We start from the raw sequence: 27,995 nt of genomic DNA, 5'->3' as shown, positions 1-27,995 counted from the left end.
AACATAAAGAAATTTGTAAAACGGGAGAGGCATGAGTTGTCAATGAATGACGCATCATAGAAGAACTTTCCCACTTATACCCTTTCCCTAAATCAAAGTATATTGTGGCATGGTATAAATACATCTGTATCAGGAATCCCAAATAATTATTTCCAGCCTGACCTTCTCCTCTAACTTGGGATTCAGGTCAAAACTGCTCTTTTGCCGTTGGTCTTTGAGTGACTAGTAGACAAGTCAGACTCAGCGTGTCCATGACAGAAGTATCTGTTTTTCTCTCTGCCCCTTGGCAACCCTTTCTTCCACATCTCTGAATCACACTGCCATCTATTCAGTAGCTCAGGAAGTTACCTTGGAGGATCTTTGATTCCCATCTTTCAGTCACTGCCTCCTGCTTCTCAGGAGCAAACCTCATGGCCCCTCTGTGCAGAGCGTGCCTTTCATCTGTGAGTTTGTCTTTGTCTCCCGTGCTACAGCCCTGGTCCAGGCCAACAGCACCTCACCTCGAGCACTGTAGTAGCCTTGTGTTAGATCCCTTGGTCTCCATTCTTATCCCCAGCAATTAATTTTCTTCTGTTATTTAACTTTATTTTATACTAAAGTAATACAACTACATGGTTCTAAGCTACTAACATAGGAATTCCCTGGCTCATCCCTTTCCAGAGGAGCCTTACTATTCCTTGTCAGAGTCGGGACACAGAAGAGCTTACTGCATATGGGTTAGGGTTAGGGTTGTTGACTGAATTTTACCAGGATGATCCAGGAGAAACCCCAGTGTCTTCCAGGCACGGTGACACACACCTGTATTCCCAGCAACTCAGGATGAGGTAGGAGGATGACAGGTTTGAGGCCATCCTCAGAAACTTAGCAAAACCCTGTCTCAAAAGACTGGGGATATTAATTCAGTGGTAAAGTGCCCCTGGGTTCAAATCCCCAGAACCACCAAAAAAAAAAAAAAAAAAACAACAACAACAAAACGCAAAAGGAAGATTTCATTTGACCTGCTCAGAATATTTAACTCTCCTCCTGGTGTAAGGTAGGAGGGGGATCAGCTTTTCTTCCCAGATAGCTCTCAGTAGAGTTGGCATTTATTAAGCGAAGTCCATATTTTCCTCAAGGCGTGAGACCCAGTGCTATCGCAGGCTGCGTTCCTGCGTTGGGGAGGGTCCTGTGTCAGCATGGTGCTTGCAAAGGCTCATTCTTTAGAATAGGATTTATCGCCTGGTTATAAATCACTCTTTATTGCCTTCTAGTTTTTCTTCCTCTTCCTTTCTGTTTATCTTTCCATTTGAACTTTGGAATGACGAAATTTAAAAATGACTTCAGTGAGAATTTACATGTTTACAAAACAAAGTATTGTGACCCAGAAGCTTGGTGTGACTTCCCCTTTGATCCAGTCTGCTGGGGTGGCCTTCCAGGTGTCCCAGCACAGACACCTTTCTTGTTCATGATGTTGACTTAGGTTGTCCTGTCTACTCTTGTATTTTTTTTTTTTTTTTTTTTTTTGCCGTGCTGGGGATTTGAACCCAGGGCCTTGTGCATGCGAGGCGAGCACTCTACCAACTGAGCTACATCCCCAGCCCATGGCATTTATTTTTGATTGGGTTTTTTTCTTCCATTATCTCCTTTATTATTTTTACCTTTGTATCCAAAGTTACTTATTTTTAAATATATTGACTTTTTTTAATCCTAGTTTTCCTCCTATTGAGTAGAGGTTCTCGGCAGGCAGGCTTGTGTCGTGAGGAACGCACCCTAATGTTCGTGCGTGGTGACGGCGTTCCTTCCCGCTGCCCATCTTAAACTCCCCATTTGCTTCTTGCATCTGATCATGTTCATCTCTGTCAGGGCGTTTCACGCTGGTTAGCGATTCTGCTTTGTTCCTTTCTTTCCTGGGAATGCTGCAAGTGTTTGTCCATTTGGTGTGACACTCATTCTGGAGCTGGCATATGGGTATGTGTGTGTGTGTCATTTCTGTGTTCAGTAAATAATTTTAAATACAATATGGACGGGTCCGTGCATGTGTGTGCACGTGTGCGTATTTTCCTGTTTTTTTGGCCTGAAACTTTGTTGCATTGATCTTTCGATTGATTACTTGGTCACTTTAACCCCTGGGGTTGCTTTGGTTTCTTTCCAGTGGTCCGACAAGCCCTGCGTGCCCCATTTGCTTCAGAGGGACAGCTACTATGTTTACACCCAGCAAGAGCTGAAAGAGAAACTGTACCAGGAAATCATATCCTATTTTGACAAAGGCAAGGTGAGTATTGGGTTGCTTTTTTTTGTACCTGTGGAAAGAGAAATGACTGCAGTCGTTGAATCCGCAATGGTGACCTCTCAGACTTGACACAGAGAACACAGGATAGAGGAGTCAACCCCGCTAAAACCCTGACTTGCAACACCAGCCTGGAGTTTGGGGGTTCTCGGGTCATCCACACTTCTGACCACCTGGGTGGAAGTCTAGGGGTTCCCACGGCCCCCTCAATCTTTACTGGAATGACTAACAGAACTCAGCAAAGTGCTGTATTTCACAATTACAGTTTTATTATAAAAGACACAAAGCAGGACCAAGCAGATGAGGAGTGAGGTGTGGAAGGGTCCCAGACACAGCGCTCCTGTGTCCACTCCTTGTGAACTCAGGGAGCATCACCTTCCCAGCAAAGCAGTGTGCTCCAGACCCAGGGCTGCACGCTGTGGTCCCAGCTCTTCTGGAGATTGAGCAGGGGGATCACTTGACCCTAGAAGTTTGAGGTCAGCCTAGGCCTCAAAACAAATGATGTAGCCAGGCATGGTGGCGCATGCCTATAATCTCAGTGTTTGGGAGGCCAAGGCAGGAGGATCATGAGTTCAAAGCCAGCTTCAGCAATTTAGTGAGACCCTAAGCAACTCAGCAAGACCCTGTCTCAAAATAAGAAATAAAAAAGGGCTGGGCATATGGCTCAGTGGTTAAGCACCCCTGGGTTCAATCCCTGGTACAAAAAAAAAAAATGCGTTCATGCTTAAACTGAATCTCCAACCCCACTGTAACCCCTGAAGATAGTGCCGGGAACGTGTGGCTCAAAGCTCCATCTCTCTGATCACATGGACGGTCTTTCTGGCAGGCTGTTTCCTTCTGGGCCTATGCAGGGACATACCTAGCCTTTGAAGGAGACAAGAGAGACCCTGGCAGGGCTCCTTGACTCTGCAGCTACTGACGGGCTTTCTGCACTGCACCCAGCCGACCTGGGCTGGTGTCCACGGAGCCCATTGCTCAGCCTTTTCAGTGATCCAGACCCTGAAATTTCAGAGGGGTAAATTTGGCAAATGAAGACTTTAAAATCTGTAGTTTTAAAATGTTTTACCGTTGCTCGTGGGCTGCATGCACATTCCTTCAGCGGCCAGAAACGATGGAACAGAGCACCTCGTTAGCAAGAATGAAGCAGGAAGTGACCAGACACTGCGTCCAGATCACCTTCCCTGTAAGACACTCCATGCAGTGCCAGAGGGATCGGAAGGCACCCCCCTCCGGAGTGCCCGCCTCAGGCCCTGAATGGGGCATCAGCATAAGTCTCTTTCACTAAGTAGGAGCTTCTCGGTAGAAATAGGAACTCAGTGCCTACGTGGAAGAAGGTGGCCGGACTCCACACCACAGCACCCTTGGCCTCTTTTCAAACAATCCCCCTGCACACAAACACTGCCCCCCACAGACTCACACCCCAGAAGAGGGTCCCACACCAGCTTCCTCTCCCCTCCAACAGCACCCTTATGCTGTCAGATCCGAGGCTGTGGAAATGGCCCCTCTCTCCTTTCAGTTGTCTTCAGTTCTTTGCCCTTTAAACTCAGTACCGCCTCATCTGGGGACACATGATGTTCATCTTCTGGCAAAGAGAATTGCAGAAGATGCTTCTTGGCAGAGCGCTCAAGATATGCAAGTTGAGCATCTTTAATCAAAAATCCAAAATGCTCTCAAATCTCAAAATATCGAGTATCAGCACGATACTCAAAACGTCTCAGACTTTAGAGTATTTGGATTAGGGATGTGGATCCAGATTTTTCCAAAATCTGGAAAACTACAAAAATCCGAAACCATTCTGGTCTCACCTGTTTTTCGGGGTGTGCACCCTGTAGTAACCTTATGCTGTCAGGGAAGAAGGTTTAATCCACCTGGGACGAAGCAGGTCAGAAGTGTCCCCAGACACGTTGTCAACCCCCCCGGCTGCACACTCAGCACTATCGACTCTGCAGTGACCTCAGCAGCTGGCTCGGTGACTGCACTGTTGCCCATGTCTCACCCGCTTTTCCTTTTCTCAAGATGTGGGAGAAGGCCATCAAACTGAGCAAAGAACTGGCCGAGACCTACGAGAGCAAAGTGTTCGACTACGAGGGCCTCGGCAGCCTCCTGGTGAGTCTGGGCACCCAGGCTGCTGAGATCCGCGTTCATGAAAATGTTTTTGCCGGTTGAAAACAGTAGGATCGGTAGAAAGGTGTGACCCAAAAGCCTGGATGTCTGTGCTCCAGATTGTCCTCCCTAGAGGGCCCAGGTCTAGGGAGGCGGGCTGCCCTGAGGGGATGTCCAGCCCCAAGCCCCACAGAAGGGTGACCTGGTGCCGCCTTCCTCCTGCCGCTCAGGGCCCCGCCCACAGTGCCCTCCTTCCCGCCCCCTTGGTCCCATGGGCCCTCCCTGTGCCCGGCTCCCCTCTGCCTTCTGCTAACACCATTCCAGCTGCTTCGGACATCCTCTGTTCCCCAGGAAGTGCTTATTTTGCAGTCCGCCCCCCCCCCCCCGGGGCCCTGCTCAGTGAGGGCACCACCCACCCCGGCTGGGTTTATTTCTCCATGGGTGCCCCTGTGCACGTCTCGCTGAGCTGCAGGGGCTTCTTTCTGCCAGGTCCCCTTTCTTCCCTGCCTTCTTCCTTCTCCCAGACGTCACTGGAGTGCTTAACTTTGGCAGTTCCCCAACCCAGTGTGTCACACCTGGCTGTGGGCAGAGCTCGGCCGTTTAAGAACCATCCAGCAAAACAAAAACAGCCAGCCAGGCATCACGGTGAACGCCTGTAATCCCAGCAACTTGGGAGGCTGAGGCAGGAGGATCGCCAGTTCAAAGCCAGCCGCAGCAACTTGGCGAGGCAGCAGCAACTTGGCGAGGCTCTATCTCTTAATAAAATATCAAAACGACTAGGGATGTGGCTCAGTGGTTAGGCACCCTGGGTTCAATCCCTGGTACCAAAAAAAAAAAAAAAAAGCCTTTGAGATGCCCATTGGTGGGCAAGCACAGTGCCGTGCAGGGTAACTTTTAGAAGAGTTGCAAAAACCTCAGGTCACCATTGTCGTGGATGGCTCTTTATCTGAGGAGTTGTTTTGTACTTCACCAGCTTCTGCCATCACAGGCCAGAAAGTGCACTTAATAACTTCCTGAGCTAAATGGACCTGAGACGTGGCAGCATGTTGCCAGCCCACAAAATCTGGATTCCGACAGACCTTCTCGCAGGTCCATTCCACAGGCCCCCACTGTGGGGTGGGGTTTAGGGTCATCCCCCAAAGCACCCAGCTCTGCCTCCCTGTGAACAAGTAAAGAACTGATCGAAAGCATTTCAAAAGGGCGGTGCCAGATACTGAAGAGCAGACCATCACCACCCTCTTCTGGCCTTCTCCTGTCCCCTACCTTCTCCTGTGTCTCGGGTTACGTACGCACCTTCCGTGAATCTCATAGAGGCCTTCGTAGAGGTCCTGACGTCCCTGGAGAAATTGCTGAAAGCCAGGCACTGCTGCTCTTCACAGAGGAAGACCTAGTGGGGTGCAGCCTCCAAGGCCACACACACCCCTGATCCTCGGATCCCAGAGAAGGGTCACCCCCTCTGCCCACCGGATGTTTCCCAGAGACCTTTCATTTCTCCGAGTTACATGGGATGATTTCTATTTTCTGGTTTTTTATTAAATTTCTGCTCACAGTGCCCTTGTAACCAACCAGTGGAATGCCTTGTTTTATTTTCCAGAAAAAAAGGGCCTCGTTTTATGAGAACATCATTAAGGCCATGAGGCCCCAGCCAGAGTACTTCGCCGTGGGCTACTACGGACAGGGCTTCCCGTCTTTCCTGCGGGTAAGGAGCTGAGGATGGTCTGCGAAGCCAGGGGGCTGCGGAGTCTGAAGGAGGGAGAGATCATTTCTCTTCCAGATGGCAGCAGCGTGTCGGCCGCTGCTGACCCTGGGCCCCGCCGTGGGGGGTCGGGAGGGGTCCGGCTTCCCGAGCGGCCTCTTCACCCCACACCCCGACACCCTGGTGTTCTGGCAGTCTCTGTAAAATGACTTCCCCTGGCGGAATGGGAAGGGGAAAAACAGGACTGGGGAAAGCACAGCAGGCTGCATTTCACTGTTTATCGTGTTCCTAACCAGAGCTGCCCTGAGAGCAGGTGTCCCAAGAGCAAGGCCATAAGAGTCTCCCCGAAATAAAAGCGGTTCTGTTGTAAGAGTGACAAGGACAGTATTTTTCTTCCTTCTCAAAAAGGTCCATAACCTGAGCGTGACTTCACAGTTTAAAAAACAAAAACCCCTATGTCCTGCCAATGGGATGCTGCTTTTAGACCTGAACTTCATTTATACATGTATTTTTCTGTCATCCTCAATTAAAAGAAGAAAAAGTGACATAAAGAAAGTCATTTCCGTTCCTAACAGTGCTTAATGAGTAGGGAACTTAGACCCTACTGAGCTTCCCGTCTGTGCCAGGTACCTGTGGGACACTGGAAATACCCTGCTATTCCCATTAGACCACTCCCTGCCGTCCTGGATCTTAAAGGGAGGTGTTTAATAATTACACAATAAAAGTAAAATTTAAACTATAACTGAAAAGAAGCATCCTGTTCGGTGAGCCTGTAACCAGGGAGTACTACCCAAGTGAAACAGAAACCAGTCTTTCACAAAGATTTGAGGGGGTTTTCAGACCCAGATGCCTGCTAACCGGTGAAGGGAAGAACTGTTTTATCCACTCAATGAAATACTACTCAGTAGTGAAAAGGAACAAACTGCTGAGACAGAACCACATGGATCGATTGCAGATGCATGGTGCAAGGGAAAAGGAATTAGGCCTAAAAGATTCTAGGCTCTGTGACTTTATTAATCTGATGTTCCTGCAAGGATAGCACTTTTGTTGGGACAAAAAAAAAAAAAATATATATATATATATATATATATCAGTGGTTGTCTAGTGGCTGGGGGATCTCGGGCTGCAAAGGGCATGGGAAAATATCTGGTGTTGATGAAACGGTTCTGCATCTTGATTGTAGTCATGGTTGCATTTCTCAAAATTCATAGTTTTACAGGAAAAAGGGCCCATTTATCATATGTCAGTTGTGCATTGATTTTTTTTTTGAAGAGTCAGGAAGGACTTGCCAGGGAATTTCTGCTTTGCCTGCAGTCTGAAAGGTGAGCAGGGAATTAAGGAGACACAGGCGACAGGAAAGGCAGTCCAGGCAGAGGAAACGGCAGGAAAGAGCCTGGGACAGCCTCGGAATAAACACCAGCACAGCAGGCAGAGTGGGCAAGACCAGAGGAGTCTACGGGGCCTTGGGGTTACAGAGGGTGTTCTGTCTGCATCCCCAGAGCAGAGGGAGCCATTGCGGATTTTTCGTATGGGAAAGGTCGGGACCTGTGTTCCCTTAAGCCACTCAAAAGCCATCGTGGATGTCAGACAAGAGAGGACAGGTTGGAATGAGGACGTGGTGGTGTTGACTTTAAGAGAAGTGGAAAGACCCAGGTGATAGAGATGAAGTTACGGGACCTGAAGGTTGACGGGCTGCATGGGTGACAAGGGGGAAATAGAAGGGTGACTCGTAGGTTTGTGGCCTGCATAATCGAGGAGGAGGAGATCCAGGCACTGGGACAGCAGGACTGGGAAAGGACAGAGGCACGTGGGAGATTCGTCGGTCATTGAATAAGTATTCGTCAGATTCCTACCGCGCGCCTTCCTCTGACGCAGGCTCGGGGCAGAGCCCCAGACCAGCCAGAATCCTGGCTCTGGTCTAGCTTGGAGGGACAAAAGTGAAGGCAAATCAGTGGAACGCCCAGTGTGTCAGATGGCCCAGACACTGCCCTGTGGCTGTGGAGAACGGGAGTCGGGGAAGGGGAAGAGACAGGCAGGCCTTCGGGGTGAAGTGGCAACTTCAGAGGAAACAGGAAAGACTTCGGTGAGAAGATGACACTTGAGCAAGCACCTGAGAGAAGTGTAAGAACCAGCACGGAGCTGTCAGGAGGAAGCAGGAGTGAAGGTTGCAGACGGTGGCAGCCTCAGCTTCCAGAGCCACAGAGCCAGAGAGGCATGAACAGAGGGTGATCTGAGGGTCAGGAAGCCATGGTGCCAGGCTGCAGAGGGCCTCTGGTCTGTAGCAGCCGTTTGTAAAGGGTGGTTTTGGATTTGATCGCTGCGAGATGAATTTGGAATATCCAAAACACGTGAGTCAACCATGTGCTCTGTGGATCTGGAACTCAAAGGAGAGTTCTGGGCGAGCAGTAAGTGTCGTGAGTTGTTTTCAGAGGGTCAAGCCACAGTTGTGGATGAGGTGGCCTAGGGGAGAGAGTGGAGGAGGGGAGGAGAGGGAGCTTGGTCACAGCTTCTGGTCTTAGCCTTGCCTTTGACCTCATCAAGACAGGAAAATGCTGCCTGCAGGCTCCTTACAGAGATCTCTCGCATCCCATGAAGTAGTGATGTGAACTAGGAACCAGATGGTATCCTGGGCACCCCTGGGGATAGAGGATCCTTGTCTGAAATTGCATCAGAATAGTCAGAATCCAACATGCTCTGGAATCCAAAGCTTTTGGATGCTGTGTCCTGTTCCCCAGGCAATACCATTCAAAACGCAGGTCCACACACTCTTCCTGGGTCCGGATGAGGTGCACATGGCGTTCACACTTACAGATGAGTGAGTGCACTTCCATCCTTCGTTGAGAATGTCCGCAGCATGCCTGGTGACCTAGTGGATTCAGATCAGGAGGCAGGCTACTCCCGTCTGCAGATCTGTGCTGACTGTGTGGAGGTTAACTCTTCACTTGTCGTTTTTAATGATCTCCATTGTCTCTCGACCTGCAGAATAAAATCTTCATCTACCGGGGGAAGGAGTATGAGAGGCGGGAAGACTTCAGCCTGAGGCTGCTGACCCAGTTCCCCAATGCTGAGAAGATGACCAGTACCACACCCCCTGGAGAAGACATCAAGATGTCCCCGAAGCAGTGCATCCTTGGTGTGGGCAAAGTGGCCCAGGGCTCCTTTACCCTGGGACCGGTGCAGCTAAGCCAGAGAGGCTAAGGTTTGCAGCCCCTTCTGGGCAGAGAGATGTGTCCCTTGTCCTCAGACCACTCATGGAAGCAGGCTCCCTTCTGATGTCAATCCTGTGGGGCCCTAAGATCCTTAGGGAGGAGTGATAAGCAGTCTGGAACGTGAAGGGGTGTTCTGGAGTCGGATGGGGTCCTTGAGGAGAGAGTGACTTCCTGTTCTGAGTTCAGTATTCTGTTAGAGACTGGAATCTTCATTATCCTCAAGGGTACTGATCCCAGGACACCCTCCCAGCACCCCTTCCTGCCTACGGATACCCCAATATTCAGATGCCCAAGTCCCTTGTATGGGGTAGGATTTGCATAGAACCTATACACCTCCTCCTATATGCTTTAAATCTTCTCTGGATGACTTAGAATCCCTAATACAATGTAAACGCTATGTAAAATAGTCATCACACTATTGTCCGGGGAGTAGTGACCCCAAAAAAGGGTCTATATGCTTCACCAAAGACAGAATTTTATATATATATATACATATATAAATAGTACCGGGGATTGAACCCAGGGGTACTCTACCACTGAGCTACATCTCCAGTCCTTTTTTGATTTTTTTATACGGAGACAAGGTCTTGCTATGCTGCTGAGGCTGACCCCAAATTTGCAATCCTCCTTCCTCGGCCTCACGAGTTGCTTGGATTTACAGGTGTGCACCACCACACCTGGCTTTAAAAAGTGTTTTTGATCTGAGGTTGACTGCATCCTTGGATACAGAACCTGTGGGTTGGAGGGCCAGCCACGTCTGCACTCGTGGTGGGATGCTGGGGAGAAGCTATTTCTAAGACTCATCATTAAATCAGAGAAGGTACACCTTTACCCCCGAGCAGGCTTGGAGGCCTGACTTACCTCCTGCCAGTTGTGTGATCTTGGGTCTTAACCTCCCTCAGCCTCCACCTTCCTCCACTGAAGGAGAATGGTGGCATTCACCTAGTAGGGGGTTGTGTATATTGTAGATGGACTCAGAACACCTAGTGCATTCTAAAGCAAAGCAGGTGGTTTCCAAAGACAAAAGCAATTCCTATTGCTGGGACTCTGAATTCTGGCTATTTCAGAGGAATCCTTGTCCAAAAGAAATGATTTAAAACCATTTCTAGCCCCTCTTTCCTTTATTTCATTAATCCCATTTCCTGTGGTAGAGATGCCTGCCAGGTGTCTGTCCACAGGCAGTGTCCTGGGAGAAGTCACGTTGGTGATACAGAGGGGCAGCCACACCTGGTAAAGGGCATGGTCAGTGCCCATGCTGTCTCCGGCTGTAGCAGGGGAGTGGCTCCCTGTGGCTCTCCTGGGAGGCCAGCCTCTTCACTTTCCTTAACACGCTCCTCAGACATGCAGTGCTTCACCGTGAAGCCCGTGATGAGCCTGCCACCCAGCTACAAGGACAAGCCCGTTCCAGAGCAGATCTTAAAGTAAGTGGCTCTTTTCAATTTAAAAACAGAATAACAGTAACAACAACAATAACAAAAAACTTACACACTTTTTATTTGGGGTGCATTTTAAAGCGAAGCCTTAAACTCACTGAAGTTTGGAAGACTGTTCTCGTTGGTTTCCAGGCAGAGGGAGATCAGGAATTTCACTTTAGACATCAGATCTCTTAGGTCTGAAGTACACAGTGCTGTGTATTTAATTTATCCTCCCAGAAGCAACACCGAGGACCGACTGGCAGGACCCCAGTGATCGAGGGCCCAACCCGGTCCCTTGAGGTTGATAGGTTTGTCACAGAGGCATCTGAATAAGATCCCACGTTACTTCTGAAAGTGTGAGCTATGAAACTCATAAGTAATAACCAGAGAACTGACGTAAGTCCACAGCCTCGGCGTTTGCCACGGGCCTGATCCCCCACGAGATGATGTCGTGGGCAAACCTCAGCGTCACGGCTGTGCCAGCTCTGTGGAGGTCAGATCGAGCAGGCTGTGAGGGAGCGGGTCCAGCATGGGTGTCCTGTCCTTTCCCAGCTACTACAGGGCCAATGAAGTGCAGCAGTTCCGATATTCTCGGCCGTTCCGGAAAGGAGAAAAGGATCCAGACAACGAATTTGCTGTGAGTCCACCCCGTTTGCCTTCTGAAGCGAGGTAAAATGGGCATCCAGACTGGCAACCTCCACCTTGGCCACACAGGGAGCAGAACTGATGACACCCCTGGGGATAGAGGCTTCGCCTGTCAATCACCTCGACCCCAGGCTGTGGACTTGATGGAGAACTGCAGACTGAGGGTCACACTTTGCTGGACCTCAGGTCTCCAGCTGTAGAGGGAAGGGCCTGAGTGGACGATCCCAGTCAGCCTCAAACATCAAAATCCTTAAATTTGCCAGAAAATCCGGCCCTTTTGCTAGGAGGCTTTCCCTGGGCCTGGGAGCTGACTGGCTTCTGTTTTCCCCTTGCTCTAGACCATGTGGATCGAGCGGACCACTTACACTACCGCCTATACCTTCCCCGGGATCCTCAAGTGGTTTGAAGTCAAGCAGATCTCCACAGTGAGTCATCTGGAACTGGCACCCAGAAATAAAAACTTTCTGTCTGCAAGGATAATCCCAGCTTTGTGGCCCTCCCCTGCCGGCCTCCCCAGCTTGGCCGGCCTCCTCTGGCCAACTTTGTTTTTCAAAAGAGAAATACAAGCCAGGCTTGTGTGATGGCCTGCTTTGTAAAGCCCATGCTACACCAGCCCTAAAGGTCACTCACAGTGAACGATTCTTTCATGGCCAGAGGAGCGTCCTCTCCCCCACGATCCTGCCAGCACCCAGGCACATTTTTGGAATGCCTCCCAGGAGGTCCTGCCTCTGATCACAGCCTCTCTCCCAGAGCCTCTCTCCTTTCATCCTCTGCTCCTGGCGTCACCAGGGGCCCTGACTCCGGCCCCTCCCCCAGTCCCAGAGCTGCCTGTTTCACCTTCTTGCTGTGTATTTAATTTACTGTATTTCCAGACTCCCTACTATTGCCCTGTTTCTTGTCCCCCGCTCGCTTCTGTTGCCACCAAACAGAACCCCTTGCTGGCCTCACTGCCTGGGCTGTCTCGGGCCCTCTTCCTCCTGCTTCAGTGTGTGAATGCTGAATTGAGTAAACCCGACCTTTTCTTAAGTGTGTTCTTGTGCTCACAGCCCCTCCTGTCCCCCTCGGGCCTACGGTTAAAGCCCAGGCTCCTCATAGGTGAACAGGGCCTCAACTCAGCCCTTCCACCTCTATCCACCTCCATTCACCTCTGTCCACCTCCTGCCAGCTCCTAGGGAATCTAAGTGGAGAGTTCCATGCTCTTTCAGTTTTCTGTGACACAAGGTCATTTTCTCTGCCTGAATGAAGTGTCCTCTTGCCACTTCTGGACCTAACTCCCATTGAGAGTCACTTTAAGCACCCTGTTCTTTTGAACACTCGGCCAGGTTAGGTCCCCTGTCACACACTAAGCATTTTCTCTTTCTTTTTCTTCCTCCCTCTCTTCCTCCCTCCTTTTCTTTTATTCCTGTTGTTGTTTTGACAGAACTGGGGACTGAACCCCGGGCCACTCTACCACTGAGCTATAACCCCAGTCTTTTTTCTTTTTTCTTTTTTTTTTTTTTTAATTTTGAGAGAGTCCTGCTACATTGTCCAGGCTGCCTTCAAAAGTCCTGCCTCAGCCTCCCAAGAAGCTGGGATTACAGGCCTGAGCCACCCTGCCTGGCCAGTGCATATTTCTAATTTGTTATGTTTGCATGTCCCAAGTCCCATTAAAACCATGAGCTCCTGCCAGTCATGAATTATAGTCAACTCTCTGTATCTGCAGTTTCCACACCTGTGGATTAAATCAGTCATGGATTTAACCAACCATTGATTGCATGCTATGAAGTCTAAAATGACTTATTTGTACTGAACATGTACAGACTTTTTGCTTGCTGTTATTCCCTACAATATAGTCTAATGACTATTTATGTAGCATTTACATTGTATCAGGCATTAGAAGTAATCTAAAGATGATTTAAAGTTTATGGGAGATTGCTTATAGGTTATCTGCAAATTCTGTACCATTTCATATTGGAGACTGGAGCTTCTGCAGATTTTGGTACCCTCAGTGTCCTGGAACCAATCCCCCAGAGAGTAAGCAATAACTGTATACCTTAATCACTTTCATAACTACGGTTCATAGCGTAGCATTGGCACAAAGTAGATATTGAAGAAATATTTCTTGGTTTGGGGTGTAGCTGAGTGGCAGGGTTCCCACCTGGCATGCACAAGGCCCAGGGTTCAGTTGTAGCACCACAAAAGAATAAAAAAGAAGTATTTAGAAGGATAAGTCTGAACCGAAGTTCAGGATGCTCTCTAGCACTAGTGATAAAATCGTTATTCAAGTATGGATGGTTTCTAGCAGAGACTTTTGGACTGAAGTCTGGATTAGGAGGTCCTATAACTGATAGTGGTAAAATGAAGGGGAGGGTTTTTCTGGAAACCTGGCTTTGAAGACATTTCCTTAGGAGGCACTCTCTGAATCTACATTATTTCTCATTCTGTTTTCATCCCAAACTCAGCCTGAATATCCTAATACAGCCTGTTGTTCCAAGTTCTGTCAGCTACAGAATCTGTGCTCCGGTTACTGTGTGGTCTGAATACGGGGCTTCCGAGATCACTTGCCTCTTCTCAGAGAGGAGGCATCCGGGGACATTTTGGGTGGTCCAGAAGTGTCTCAGGCCTGCCCTTCTGCTGTTATTGATCTCAAAAATCTCTGAGGAGGCTTTGCCTAAGAAAATCCTTGCTACGATTTGAATTTTTACTTCTCACGTGTTCTGTAGAAACTGTGCTGCCAGGAAGAATCATTGCCGGAGCCCCAGGTTTTAAGTCCTTGTTCCCTTTCCAGGGGAATTTTAAATAGTTTATTTTGCCTCTTGCCAACCGCGCAGAGAGGTGTGATGTGCAGATAAACAATCTGGACAAGCAGAACCTGGCCATCCCGTGGCTGGTGGGATCTGACGCCTCTTGAGGGGAGGTCGGCTTGTTCCAGTCCTTGCCGTGGTGCTCACAGGTGTCCTTCTCCCTCACTGTTCTCAGGAGGAAATCAGCCCTTTGGAGAATGCCATCGAAACCATGGAACTGACCAATGAGAAAATCAGCAACTGTGTGCAGCAGCATGCCTGGGACCGGTCCCTCTCTGTGCACCCACTCTCCATGCTGCTCAACGGCATCGTGGACCCAGCTGTCATGGGGGGATTCTCCAACTACGAGAAGGTGAGCCGGGTCCCGGGGTCCCACAGGGCTCCCCTGTGCCTCTCTGTGCCTGGTGAATTTGTTGCTTGTAACAGCTCTGACTTTTCACTCTCCCCTCTGTGAGTGGGCATCTGAAATTAGCAAAAAGATCATCCCGACCCCACACCTCCTGGAGACCAGCAGCGGCCCAGCCAGACCACCGGGCAGACCACCTCCCCGTAAAGACCAGTGAAAGACCAGTGCCTCTGGCCGAGGCACCCGCTGTTCTGTCTTCCCTGGGAGGTGGGCAGCCAACAGGTGTCTTTTCCTTCTGTAGTCTTACTCTGCTCCGCGGCTGGAACGATTCAGCACCAAAAATACACTCTAGTTTGCTCGAGTTCGGTTTCAATAATAATTTCCACTGTGATAATGGAAGTCAATACAACAATAGGGTCCAAAATGCAATACTTTTTTAATAGCATAAAATGCTTGCAGTGTGTACTGTTTCTGGCACTAATTTCCGTGTGTTATTTCCAAGTATTTTTATAGAGTGCCCCTAAACCACAATTTTTTTTTTAAATGCGTGTGCTGGGAATTGAACCCAGGGCCCTCTGTCATGGAATTGTATCCCAGCAAGTTTTTTGTTTTTTTCTTTTTTTTTTGTTTGTTTTGATTCTAGGGTTTGAACCTTGGGGCCCTTAACCACTAAAACACATCCCCAGCCCTTTTAATTAAGACAGGGTCTTGATAAATTGCTTAGGACCTAACTAAGTTCTTGAACTTGTGATCCTTTTGCCTCAGCCTCTGACTGGGATTATAAGTGTGCACCACCAAGCCTGGCTCACAAATATTTATATGCCAATATCTGTGAATGAGATACAGTTTCATGTGAAGTGTTTTCAGTGTTACAGTCTTCTAATTAAAATGAAAAAAAGGCAAAGCTATATAAACAAATAAGTAGATTTCAGGATCCTTGACTTAAAATACTGCTAATTTATACTTTTAATTAATGTGTGTAACCTTATGCATTTCTAAATGTAAGAAAAAGTTTAACCTATTAATTAGCTGGATATGGTGGGACGTTCCACATACAAGGTGGATTAAAACAACAGAAAGCCAGGAGTCTGAAAGCAAGGTGTCTTGCAGGGTTGGTTCTTTCTGTGGGCTGTGCAAGAGGACACCGCCCACGCCTCCTCCTGGCTTCTCATGGTTTGCTGGTGGTACTTTGGCCTATCAATGCATCTTCTCCTTATGTCTCCTCACATGCACTATCCCTAGTGCAGCTGTCTCCAAATTCCACCTTATGAGCACCCCAGTCGTCAGATTTAGGCCCGCTCAACTCCAAGTACAGTGATCTCAGTGAATGACCTCAGCAACAGCGCTGTCACCAGGCAGAGTCACCTTCGAGGTGCCAGAGGTTACAACCTAAGCATGAATGCAGGACGCAATTCCCCCTACATCGTCTGCCCACAAGAATTGACTAATATTTTGTTTGCCACATAGAATGGGCCTCTTTCATATTTATCCCATAGTTTTAAAGAGCTCTTGGGTTTCATTTAATGGTATTATGGCTTTCACAGGAGTAGCAGAAAGAAGTGAGTTTGAAGGTCAGTCTTTGAAAGCACTTGGAGAGAAGGCTGGGGATATAGCTCAGTTGGTAGAGTGCTTGTCTCGCAAGTACAAGGCCCTGGGTTCAAATCCCCAGCACCGCAAAAAAAAAAAAAAAAAAAAAAAAAAAAGAATGTATGAAAGCACTTGGAGAAACGAATGTTAAGGTCCCGGAAGAAAACATATGTAATTCTTGTTGGAAATGTTCACTGCAAACTTCTTTTTCTCTTTCCTAATGAATCCTGTCTTTAAAATGCAAGTCCTATGTTTTGAATTTCAGTTGGTTTTTATTCTCCTATTGCAGGGCCTTAGCTGGCAGGGCCTGAGAGTTCATAGATGAGCTTGGCACTGACATGAAATAAGAAGGGCCACCAGCATTTAATGGCCTCAAAATGTCTTCATATCTATGCTTCTGGAGAGGTGATAAGAGGAAAGTGCAATGCTAGCTTTCACTTAGCACAGGGAACAAATGTCATTCGGCCAGCATTTTGTGCGAGAGCGCAGAAGCTGCCAGTCACATCTCCTGCCCGTGACATTTTGCTTTTTTCCTAATGATATCGACACAATTTGATGATGCATTTTTAGATATTGTCATTTGGACTGTCCTTCATTCTTTGGGGAAGTTGTTCTTTTCATAACATTTTGCTTCCCTAATGATTCTTATGCGATCAGCGAGTGTGCAAGGAACTGCGTGCGTGTTTATGCTCATGCACACTTGGGTGTGGTGATTGCTGAGAATGTACTGTTGCTGGGACTTTGAATTTCAGAAAAACCACAGAAGAGCACGTACTTCTTAAAAACACTTTCTGCTGTGAGATAAGGGACATCCCAGGGAAGGAAGGAACTTTTAGTTGGACGTTCCTGGTTTATCAGAACAGATGTTTTTCACCTTCCCTGGCTCTCTGCCTGTTAGGGGCAAGTGCACAGATAGGAATGTGTTCTCATTCATGCTTTTGTATCCTCTGCTTTTAGGCTTTTTTTACAGAAAAGTACTTACAGGAGCATCCTGAAGACCAGGAGAAGGTAGAGCTGCTGAAGCGACTAATAGCTTTACAGGTAAGCCCGGGAGGCCAGGTGTGCATGGGAGACCAGGTGTGCACAGGAGCCAGGTGTGCACAGCAGAGCCTGCAGCTGGGTAGCCTCAAGAATCCAAGCTGCTCTCCTGACTTCAGTCTATGAGGCTACTTTCTGGGTTGTTTTTCTTTTTTGTTTTTAAATCTTACGGAAGCACAACCTATCTGGGTGTGCATTTGGCAGCAAGATTTAGGAATAGCATTTACTTTAACTGCTTAGTGTTGGCAGGGCCTTCGTAGAGCTGAGATCGAAGTTCATAACCTGTTTTCCTGGCCTGCAAGATTGGCCTCTTTTCTCTTTTCTCATTGCTTTAGTGGGCAATGGAAGAAAATGCAGCTGTCAAATTCAGCCTAAAGCCAAACCTGTCTGTTACCATCCACAGAAATGCACCAGGGCTCAGTGGGATTTGTCTTGCCACAGCCCTTCCCGAGCTTAAGGCCTGTGTCCTTGTTGTGCAGGCTTCTCCACCTTATCCACTGGATGCCTCCACAAGGCCTCACCTGGGAAGTGACATTGTTATTTAGTAGTGCTACCAGTCAACCCATCCACCCCCACCCTCCAAATCTGAATTATCCCTCTTTTTCCTAAAGCATATCTCTCCCTTTTACGTCCTTCCTTCCAGATGCCTCTGCTCACAGAAGGGATCCGCATCCATGGGGAGAAGTTGACGGAGCAGCTCAAGCCCCTGCATGACCGGTTGTCCTCCTGCTTCCGGGAACTCAAGGAGAAAGTGGAAAAGCTCTACGGGGTTATAACACTGGTAGGCTTGGTCTAAAGCCCCTCCAGCTTTGTCCGGTCCTTGTGCCTTTTATGACATTATCAGTGGAGTGAGTTTAACAGCTCAGGTACAACCAGCAAGAGAGAGCAGGTTCTCCTCCTGATGACCTTGAACTGTCCTTGTGTTAGGTAGAGGTTCTCAAACTTGAAGGACCATCAAGCTACAGGAAGGCTTGTGAAAACAGATTGCTGGTCCTTATCCCCAGAATTGCTGATAGCCCTGCGTGGGGCCACACATTTACATTTCTAACAAGTTCCCTGGTGACATGGTGCTGCTGGGCAGGGCACAGCTTTTAGAGAACTGCTCCACTAGCAGTTGAGGTTTTCCTAAGTATAGGCACTGGCTGTTCCTGTCCCATCGTGCCCAATTCTTTTAGTTGTTCCAGAACCTTCTATTTTGATGAAAAGTTTACAGCCTTCACAACTTTTTAGAGGAGAAGGAATTGAAAAGTCCATCCTAGAGTGCGTGCAGTGGACTGCATGGTGCCTCTGTCTTTCCTCCAAGCCATGGTTTTCTTTTTTCCTCCCGAGGAGCCGGGTGGAAGGGTGCACATGCTGACCTCTGCTCTCCAGCATTGACGTTATAAGTGGTTCTAGTTCATTTCTCTGCTGTTTTGTCCCTGAGTCCATCCTGGTCTTATTCTTTTTTGTTTTGTTTTGTTTGGGGGATTGAACCCAGCGGTACTCCACCACTGAGCCACATCTCCAGCCCTTTTTTAAAAAATATTTTATTTAGAGACAGAGACTTGCTAAGTTGGTAAGGCTGGCTTTGAACTCACGATCCTCCCGCCTTAGCCTGCTGACTTGCTGGGATTACAGGTGTGCACCCCCGCGCCTGGCTGTGGTCTTATTCTTAAACCCCTGGTTTCAGATCCTTTCCTCAGATGAAGCTCCTCATCCATCTCCACCAATACCCCCAGAGTTTCCCTTTGGCCCTTTCTTTTAGTCATGGAAGCGCTCAATCCTACCTTCTTCCTGTGAATTTGCCTCCTTACCTTCTGCTAGTTCAGAGTTCCTTCTAGGGACATGTGTCTTTTGCACACAAGTTCCCAGACGGGGACTAAGCTTTGACCTACCAAGTTTTGTCATCATTAAAAGCAGGCCAGTATTAGCAGGTGCATTTAGCCTGAGGTCACATGGTGGTAATTCTGCTGGTGATTTTTCTTGGGAAAGTAGATCAGTGTTCTGTAAATGACCAGGTTAAGCTTCAGGGCTACAATCTCCTGAATTTTTTCTCTTGGGCCAATGTTCCATTTTTTAAAAAAACCAAGCAGCAGGTTGGCCACACCGGATCACACGGCCGAGTCCCAGGTCCGCTAACCCTGAGCGGGCGTGTGTCTTCCAGCCACCCAACTTGACGGAGAGGAAGCAGAGCCGGACGGGATCCCTCGTGCTGCCCTACATCATGTCCTCTACCCTGCGGAGGCTCTCCGTGACCTCGGTGACCTCCTCAGTGGTCTCCACTTCTTCCAACTCCTCTGATAATGCGCCTTCCAGGCCAGGATCTGATGGGTAAGGGCTAGGTGGGCCTTGAACCCCCTGGAGGGTGGGGTGACACCTCATTCTGTTTGCCTTTGGTCCCCAGAGTAAGACTCGGTCTATGTAGACACATTACTCTGAAAAGTAATTTGGAGAGCACAGTCGTTAGCCTGTCCACCGTCCTCACTAGGAACGTCATTATGAATGATCGTGGTGATCGCTGAAACTGAAAAATGAGAAAAACATTTATTTTCATGATCCTGCCACCCTGTTACATACAGTTACTCGCCTAATTTTTATCATTTCCAATATTTAAAAATAATGTAAAATTGTTTACTTTGTATATTGGCAATATAATCACACAGTATGAAAATCCAAAGGTAGCAAAGGGCATATTGTGAAAAATCTCCCTTCAATCCTTGGCTCCCAGTCACCAGTACCACTCCCCAGGGCGACTGATGCTTAATATTCAGGTCTCAGTGCCCTTCCAGAAACACTTTATAGGTACACAAGCAATACCTAAATGCGTATTCTTCTCCATGTTTTTTTTGTACAAATGGTAGCATTCTCTTTACCTTAGTCTTTTAAATATCTTGAAAATGGTTCCATTTCAGAACCCAAAGAGCTGCCTCTTGTCCTGTCTTTATCTGCAGACATCTCGCCATGTGTCTGTACATGATCTGTCCCACTATCGATGGACATCTGGTTGATTTCAGTCTTTCCCTATCACTGCGTTGTGGCCGTGAATATCAAATGGAAGTCATTTTCCACGTGTGCAAGTTGTATTAGACAGCTTTTCAACTATAATGAAATACCTGAGGTGGTTAACTTCGTAAAGAAAAGAGGTTTATTTAGCTCATAGTTTTGGAGGATGAAAGCCCAATCAGCATAGTAAAGCTCTAACAAAGTCCCCATGGCGGACAGCAGCCTGTGTGGTGAGGCAGGAGGCAGAGGGGGCGGACAGGACCAGGCCTGCACTTTTTATAACAGCCCTTTCACAAGAACTCGAGGGCTGCACGTGAACCACCGTAATCCCTTTCAAGGGCAGAGCCCCCAGTAACCTCCCACTAGACCCCACCTCTCAAAGGTTCCACCACCTCCAAGTGCTGCCACCTTGGGGACCAAACTTCCAATAACTAGGTCAGATAAGCCACATCCGAATCATAGCCCGAGTATAGCAATATGAGAAACCTCCCACAAGGGAGATACGGATCTCTGCCCCGTCACAGAAATACATTTACAATGTTGAAAATCATTCCTAAGCGGACTTCCTTACCACCCCACCGGTTCACACCCACCAGCAGCCGGCCTGGCTGCCCCGCCCTTGCCACCAAACTGTGCTGTATCTTCTTAATTTTTGCCAATCTGATAGATGAAGAATGTTTTCTTGTAGAGGTGTTTTTATTTTGTGTTATGTTTTGCTTTTGTCTGGGGTAAAGTTGAAGATCTTCTCTTTTGTTTAGTAGCCATTTTTATTCATTTTCTATAAACATGGTACAGTATTTTATATTTTCCTGTTGGACTGTGGACCTTTGTAATGAGTTGAACAGTTTTCTCCAATTTCTTCTTTGTCTTTTGACTTCAGTTTTTTCCCTTCTAATTTCTTATTGAAATTGTACTGACTTTTTGATGTAGTCATGTATATATGTATATATATACATATATATGTGTATATGTGTGTGAGTGTGTGTGTATGTGTGTGTATTGTAGTCATTAAAAAATGTACTGTATCTGCTGCTTGGCCTGACCTGTCTTCTCCTACTTGGCCACCTTGAGAGTTTGACCTCTCACGTTTATTTGTGTGTGCATGTGTGTGTGTGTGTGTGTGTGTGTGTGTGTGTGTGTGTATTTTTTCCCCCATGCTGGGTTTTAAGTCATAATTGAAGGCCTTCCCCCTTCTGAGATACCCAAAAAAGTTACTGATCTTTTTTGTTGACTTTCAGAGTTTTGCTATTCCCAATTAAGTGTGTGATTCTTTGGGATTTTTAAGCTGTGAAGTGGTTACCCGGTTCTCCCCATAACATTTAGGGAACAAACCAGCTTTCTTCTGCTCACTTGAAATGGCAGTCTTACCACAAATCAAATTTCTGTAGGTTCTTTCGTCTGTTTGTGGACGAACAATTTCCTTCATGTATTTATTCATACCTTGGTATTATATCATTTTAATTACCATAGAGTTAGAATGGTTTTGATTTCTAATATTCTTTATCAGAATTTATCTAATCAGTTTTTCTCATTGCCCAGTTGTGGATTAACTTGTCTAGAATGCTATTGCATTTTCATTGGGAACATGCTAGATTAATTGACTAGCTTTGGAAAGGTTGATGGTTTTTGAATGTTGAGTCTTCCTTGCCAAAAAATGGGCTGCCTTTCTATGTGTTCAAAGTTAAGATGTTTAAAAGGAGTCATTTGCAATTGCATCTTTCTACAGTTGGTTACTACTTGTACACATCTGGGGGGCTGTGCTGGCGATCGAACCCAGGGGTACTTAACCACTGAGCCTCATTCCCAGTCATTTTTATTTTTTATTTTAGGGCCTAGCTAAGTTGCTGACTGACTTTGAGCTTGCGTTGCTCCTGCCTCAGCCTCCTGAGTGGCTGGGATTACAGGCGTGCGTCACCACATCCAGCTTATACAATATTTTACCAATGTACTAGAAACTTTTAAAAAAAGTTTTACATCCTCATCACTCAGAGATAACTACTGTTAAAAGTTTAGTTATTAATTTTTTTAAAAAAGTACATATTTTATACCAATGAAGAACTGTTCTGTGGCCTAGTGCTTAATTTAATATAAATGATGAGTGTAAACACATCATTAATTATTCACAATAGTGTTAACTCTAATAATTTTTGTTTCTGGATAAAATGACTTTATTAGAGAAAGCAAAGTTACATAGGACTTAAGAGCTGGCATTGGGGCCTTTCTTCTTGCCAAAGGTGGGCACAATATTGACAAAGAGCTGGTTGTACTGCATCCGCTGCTTGGCCTGACCTGTCTTCTCCATCTCCTGTTTGGCCACCTTGGGAGTCTCACCTCTCGCTTTCCCAGCACGGGCCGGAGATCCATGCACTTTACCTCCAAGCTTGTGGCTGGCTACTTCCAAAGTGGTCAGGGCCTTCACCCCACCCTGGCCTAGAGTAGCCTTGTCCTCCAGTGAGTGCTTGCCAGGAGCACAGCTTGATCTTCCCAGGTAACACCCCCAGTGAGGCTACATGAGCTTACTGGGCGACCATCTCCTGGCAGGGGACTCTGAGGGTGTGTAGCCCTTGGGTGCAAAGAGCTGCATGTTAGCGACTGAGCCGCGGCCCCAGCTGTCACTACTGTGAAGATGGAGTCGAGAAAGAGCATGAATGTTTAATTCTGCATTATAATAACTACATCATAGAAGTAACCTGCCTGAGTGGCACTCTCTCTGTAAATCAAATATTTAATATTTCCTAAATTATTTATTCATCCTTTTTCATGGACGTAGATATCTTCACATGTCCCCAGTTGTAGCACAGGCTGAGTTTGGTACTTCACTTTTCCTCCTTTTTATTTTCCATGTTGCTGTGTCTTCTTTATTAACATCAGTTTTTAATATTTTTTATGGTGATATGCCATCATATGACTGTGTCATAATTGAACCTTCTCCTACTGTAAAATATTTAAGCTGTATCATTATTTCCAAATATTGACTCATATATAACATTATAAATTTGAATGGAAAAATATTTAGCTTGTATCAATATAAAATATTTTTTTTAAAAATCATAGTAAGCATATTTGTTTATGTAGCTTTGCAGTTGTTTATTTAGAACACATTTTTAGAAGTCACACGTTACCTTCTCAGGGGATGGACTTTTTTACAGTTCTTGGTATCAGATATCAATATGTAATGTCATATGCCATGTGTGAAAGATCACATCATTCTTAATCCCTAGAATTGTATCATATAAATCATATTAAATAATATCGGATTCATGTGTTTGTTTTCTACAATTTTCTTCATGCTTTAAAGAGATACTGCACACTACCTGAAAAGAGAAGTTTCTGTTCTGTTCAGTAAGGCTCTTGAGCTGTGTCTCATTTTAAAAAGAGAAGTTTTGAAGCAGCCATTAAATTCAGAGGTACAGTGTGAGCAGTGGGTGACGGGAGTCCTCCTCAGGACCCCAGGTGAGGTGGGTTTCCTCTGCCCCTGGGTTAGAAGTCAGCAATAACACTTTCTAACATTTATTCAGAATGTTCCTTACAAGCAGCTCACACCAGTAGACACTCAGTGACCCCACTTTTCCTAATACCCATGACTTGTCTCAGCATTAGTATTTCAATGGTGATTTTGCCTTCTGTGAAGGTGGCGATGGTTTGTTGGTCAGGGACACCATTGGGCTACCCTGCAGGTGGGCACAGGAAGTGCATGCTCAGGGCACTCGAAAAGCAAGAGCCTGAAACTCACATGCTTTGCAAGAAGATAGCACTCAGTGTTGTCGAGGTCTGGCCTCCCAGTTTTGAGCAGGTTCTGGAGGTCTGCGGTGCAGCCTGATGACCTCAGGTAATAGCGCTCTTGTGCATTCTGGAAATTCCCCTGTAGCAGTGCTGGGTGCGTCAGTGGCCACAGTCCTGGTGGCCAGCACACAGCATCCGGGGACATCAGATCATCGAGGTTATATCTTGAACACACTGACATTTTTGTCAGTCACATCTGAATACAGTTGGAGAAAAATTGAAAAAATTATTTTTTAAACTTTTTGATATATTAGGAAAAGTAGCCAAGTATTCATTATTAAGAAAAAAATAATTGACACACAACTCCTTGAGACTTGGCTTTACTTATTTTATGGCTGTGTCTGGTTCAACATTAGGCTGTAGAGGAAATGTGGACCTAGTGTCCCCGGGTCACTCCCTTCTCCCTCATGACCCCTGTGGGGTTTCTTCTCCCTTCGCATATTGCTGTTGGAGGCGATTCTTTTTGTTTGGTTTGGTTTACTTGTTTCATCTGAATCTTTTTTGGAGTTTAATGCTACAATACTTCCTAAATTCAAAGATTTAAGATAAGTATCAATGAGCGGTATCTCATTAAATATACTAATGATTGCCAGGTGTGCAGTGGCACGCTCCTGTAATCCCAGTGACTTGGGAGGCTGAGGCAGGAGGATCACAAGTTGAAGGTCAGCCTCAGCAACTTTGTGAGACCTTATCTCACGAATAAAAAATAAAAAGGGCTGGGGATGCAGCTCAGTGGTAACAGCACCCCGGGGGTTCAATCCCTGTCACTGGGACAAAAAAAAAGTTCTTTTTGGTATTGAGAATGTGTGGATGACCTACATTGACACTTGCATTATCGCCACTAGTCCCTAGTTTATATTAGGAGTCAGTTATTCTATGACTTTTAGTAAGTACTTATGACACATCAAAGTATCACACAGAAGAGATTCGCCACCCTAGGAATCCTTTATGCTTTTCCTGTTCGTCCTTCTAACTCTACTGAATTTTAATCAAACCAGGGCTTCTAGCAGCTGCAAGCAATGCCATCATACAGGTGTAACTGGTACCTTTTCCTAGTGGGTTTGCCCCGTGCCTCGGCCTCTTTGCCTCCCCTTGCCTCCTCCACTCTAGCACACATGGGTAGGCGTGCCCATCCTCTGTGAGGACCAGGCCACTGCCACACGTGGACACATGCCGGAGGAGTTCCGCGCTCAGGAAACAGATGCAGTGCCTGTGTCAGCTGCAACCCATATTCTAGTTTAGTCAGCGGTGTCAGTAACGCCCCCGTAGCCTCCGCTGGTGCCGGATTCAGTCGAGATCACACTATTTGGTCGTGTTTCTTTGCTCCCTCTGAGCTAGAATAGTCTCCTTACCTTTCTTTGTCTTTCATGGTATCGACAGTATTTGGGGTTCCAGGCCAATTATTTTGTAGGGGTTCCCTTACGTGGGGTTTGTCGATGTCTCCTTGGCTCCGTGTTCAGGTGCCCGTTTCTGTGGGGTTGGACCCTTCCAGGTATTTAGAGGCACAGCATGTCTGTTTTCTCCTTATGGGTGAGGTGAGACGATCACGTGGGTAAGGTTTTGTCCATTTTCCTCTCAGCGTGTTTCCCATTTGTCATTTCATGATTAATAAGTAACGTATGGAAAGACGGTTTGAGACGGCCCTGTTCTCATCAGACTCTTTCCCACTACATGACATGTAGGTATGAATCTTTTTCAAAATGTTTTTAGTTGTAGATGGACACTAATAGTTTTTAGTTGTAGATGGACACAATACCTTTATTTTGTATATTTAGGGTTTTTTTTGTTTGTTTGTTTTTTGTTGTTTCTCTCTTCTTTTTTTTTTTTTATTGTGGTGCTGGGGATCGAACCCAGTGTCTCGAACTTTCTAGGTAAGCGCTCTACCACTAAGCCAGAACCCAAGCCCCGGAGTATGAATCTTGAATGGATCAATTTTTGTTATGGTACTTGAACATCTGTCATTATATAACAGACTTTCAACAGGTGTTCATAGGTACCAACCACCGTTCTAAGCATTTGATAACACTCAATGGAGTAGGTATTATTTTTTTAATACCTTCATTTTATTTATTTTTATGTAGTGCTGAGGCTCAAACCCAGTGCCTCACACATGCCAGGCAAGCGCTCTACTGAGCCATGACCCCAGCCCTTATTATTTTTAATCCCCATTTTACAGGTAAAGAAACTGAGGTATGGAAGGTCGTGTGTCCAGGGTCACCCTGGTAAACATAGGTAGGATTTGAACACAGTCTGACTGTGTTACCACTACACAGAGCTGCCCACTAAACTACTTCAGGGATCCTTTCTTTGCCCGTACATTTGATAAGCCCATCTGTTCCTGGGATAAGTAGTCACTGATACTTTTCCCCTGCCTTTGATGGTCTCCTTCCTGTACCTTTATGATGAGGTGTTTGTTCAGTCGGCAGGTGAAATTTCAGGTTTAGAACCTGAGCATGAGGTGCTGGGTGAACATCAGGTTGAGGAGCTAAAAAGGACCCTGGTCCTTTTGGAGTAGATTTCGGTGATGAGAGGTCTGAGATTTTTTACCTCGTTCCCGGCTGACAGGTCGATCCTGGAGCCACTCTTCGAGCGCAGGGCCTCATCAGGTGCCAGAGTGGAAGATCTGCCCCTCAGAGAGGACGGCGAGAACCGGATCAGCAAGTTCAAGAGAAAAGAGTGGAGTCTGAGCAAGTCCCAAGTCATTGCAGAGAAAGATCCAGAACCTGATCTGATGGTAAAAAAAAAAAAAAAGAAAGAAAGAAATACTTATATATACATTTTAAAGTGCAAGGAGGCGCGTCATTGCCTGCCCTGCAGCAGGCACGTCCCCTTTGCTCCAGAGCAGTGAGTCACCAGCCAGAAGCCTGGCTGCAGCTCGTCTGTCCGACTGCCGCTTGTGGCTGTGCAGATCACAGATGGTGGCAAGAGAGGCGCGTGCAGAGAATTTCAGTCTCTAAGTCAACACTGGCGCAAGATCTTGCGCCCACAGCGTAAACACGTGGGTTGCTGCTTGCAGTTGTGGTTCTCACCACTGTGTTCCATGAGTCAGTCCAAACATTGTCTTGTCTTTTAAATAAAAAAAATCACTTTTCTTCCATGAGCCACATCAAGTCGTGAAGTGGGGTGAGGCCAACTTTGCCTGAGAATCAGAGTGGCCTATTTCCAACCTGGATGACACGGTCTGACTGTGGTCAGCGTCAAGCCAGTGGCCAGCCAGGAAGCGATCTGTGGTCCAGTGACTCCCAGTGAGGGTCTCTGCCAGCGGCTCCTGGAATCGAGCCCTGCTCAGCAGACAAGGCTGTGGAGAGGCCTGCTGAGCTCAGCTTTCCTCACTGAGAGAATGTTTTCCTGTTTTCCTCTGTGATACTTAGAGCCCAGCCAGAAAAGTGCAAAGGCCAAAGAGTCTCCAACTGGTGGACAGTCGGTTAACGCCATTCCATGCCTCCTCACCTCCTCAGTCAACGCCTCTGAGCCCGCCGCCTCTCACTCCTAAGGCTACCAGGACCCTCAGTAAGTTTCCCTAGGTCTCGGATATTCTTTGAGGTAGGAAATGGAGTGTGTTTATGAATATGGATCATTTTTACTCAAACCAGCTACAAAGTATATGAGATTATTGTAAAGTTTGATTCAGTTCAGTGGTTGTGGGTGTATTACTACCACTGAGTGGGTATAACAGAACCACTGAAAGTCCAAAAGTCCCTTTTCCTATTGTAAAGGTTGAAATGAGGTAAATTCAGACTAGGACCAAACAGGAAGCAAATAACTTATGAACTAACCAGTGCGTGGTTAGACCTTGCAGGGAAAAGAAGTAGACCCACTCGACATACTCTACAGTCTGTTGTGGGAACCAGCAAGATACAACTTGGAGAAAATGACAGGGTGCCCACAGGCACAATGGAGGGAGGAGTCTTCTGCTGCCAGGTGGGACAGTAGCCAACCAGGAGTCAGACATAATTAAGTAGGGTTTCCCGGAGGACGAGGACGTTTCCCTAGGAACTTGGGATATATCAGAGAACAGAATAACACCCTAAATTCCAGAAAATAGTCTCATCTTCAGCTTAATGGCAAAATGTCCTGAACAAAAAAATGGTATTTTTGCTTGAGAACTTCTTCTGGCAAATGAAAGGTGCTCCCTTTTGTTG

The 27,995-nt window shown here is 46.8% G+C and overlaps 1 protein-coding gene across 1 annotated transcript in view; it reads left to right on the top strand.

The window, feature by feature from the left end:
* Dock5 (dedicator of cytokinesis 5) overlaps positions 1–27,995 on the top strand; it is a 192,991-nt gene that overhangs the window by 160,668 nt on the left and 4,328 nt on the right. Inside the window, exons 38-50 of the mRNA XM_047548434.1 lie at positions 2,132–2,251; positions 4,283–4,372; positions 5,964–6,068; positions 9,048–9,189; positions 10,614–10,695; positions 11,242–11,326; positions 11,673–11,759; positions 14,293–14,469; positions 17,008–17,091; positions 17,732–17,869; positions 19,232–19,398; positions 26,419–26,587; positions 27,225–27,363. Coding sequence (XP_047404390.1) covers positions 2,132–2,251; positions 4,283–4,372; positions 5,964–6,068; positions 9,048–9,189; positions 10,614–10,695; positions 11,242–11,326; positions 11,673–11,759; positions 14,293–14,469; positions 17,008–17,091; positions 17,732–17,869; positions 19,232–19,398; positions 26,419–26,587; positions 27,225–27,363 — 1,585 coding nt within the window. The remainder of the gene's footprint in view (positions 1–2,131; positions 2,252–4,282; positions 4,373–5,963; positions 6,069–9,047; positions 9,190–10,613; positions 10,696–11,241; positions 11,327–11,672; positions 11,760–14,292; positions 14,470–17,007; positions 17,092–17,731; positions 17,870–19,231; positions 19,399–26,418; positions 26,588–27,224; positions 27,364–27,995) is intronic.

Source organism: Sciurus carolinensis, chromosome 4 (assembly GCF_902686445.1).
Source record: "Sciurus carolinensis chromosome 4, mSciCar1.2, whole genome shotgun sequence".
Classification (NCBI taxonomy): Eukaryota; Metazoa; Chordata; class Mammalia; order Rodentia; family Sciuridae; genus Sciurus; species Sciurus carolinensis.
This window is presented reverse-complemented; position numbering and strand designations above follow the sequence as displayed.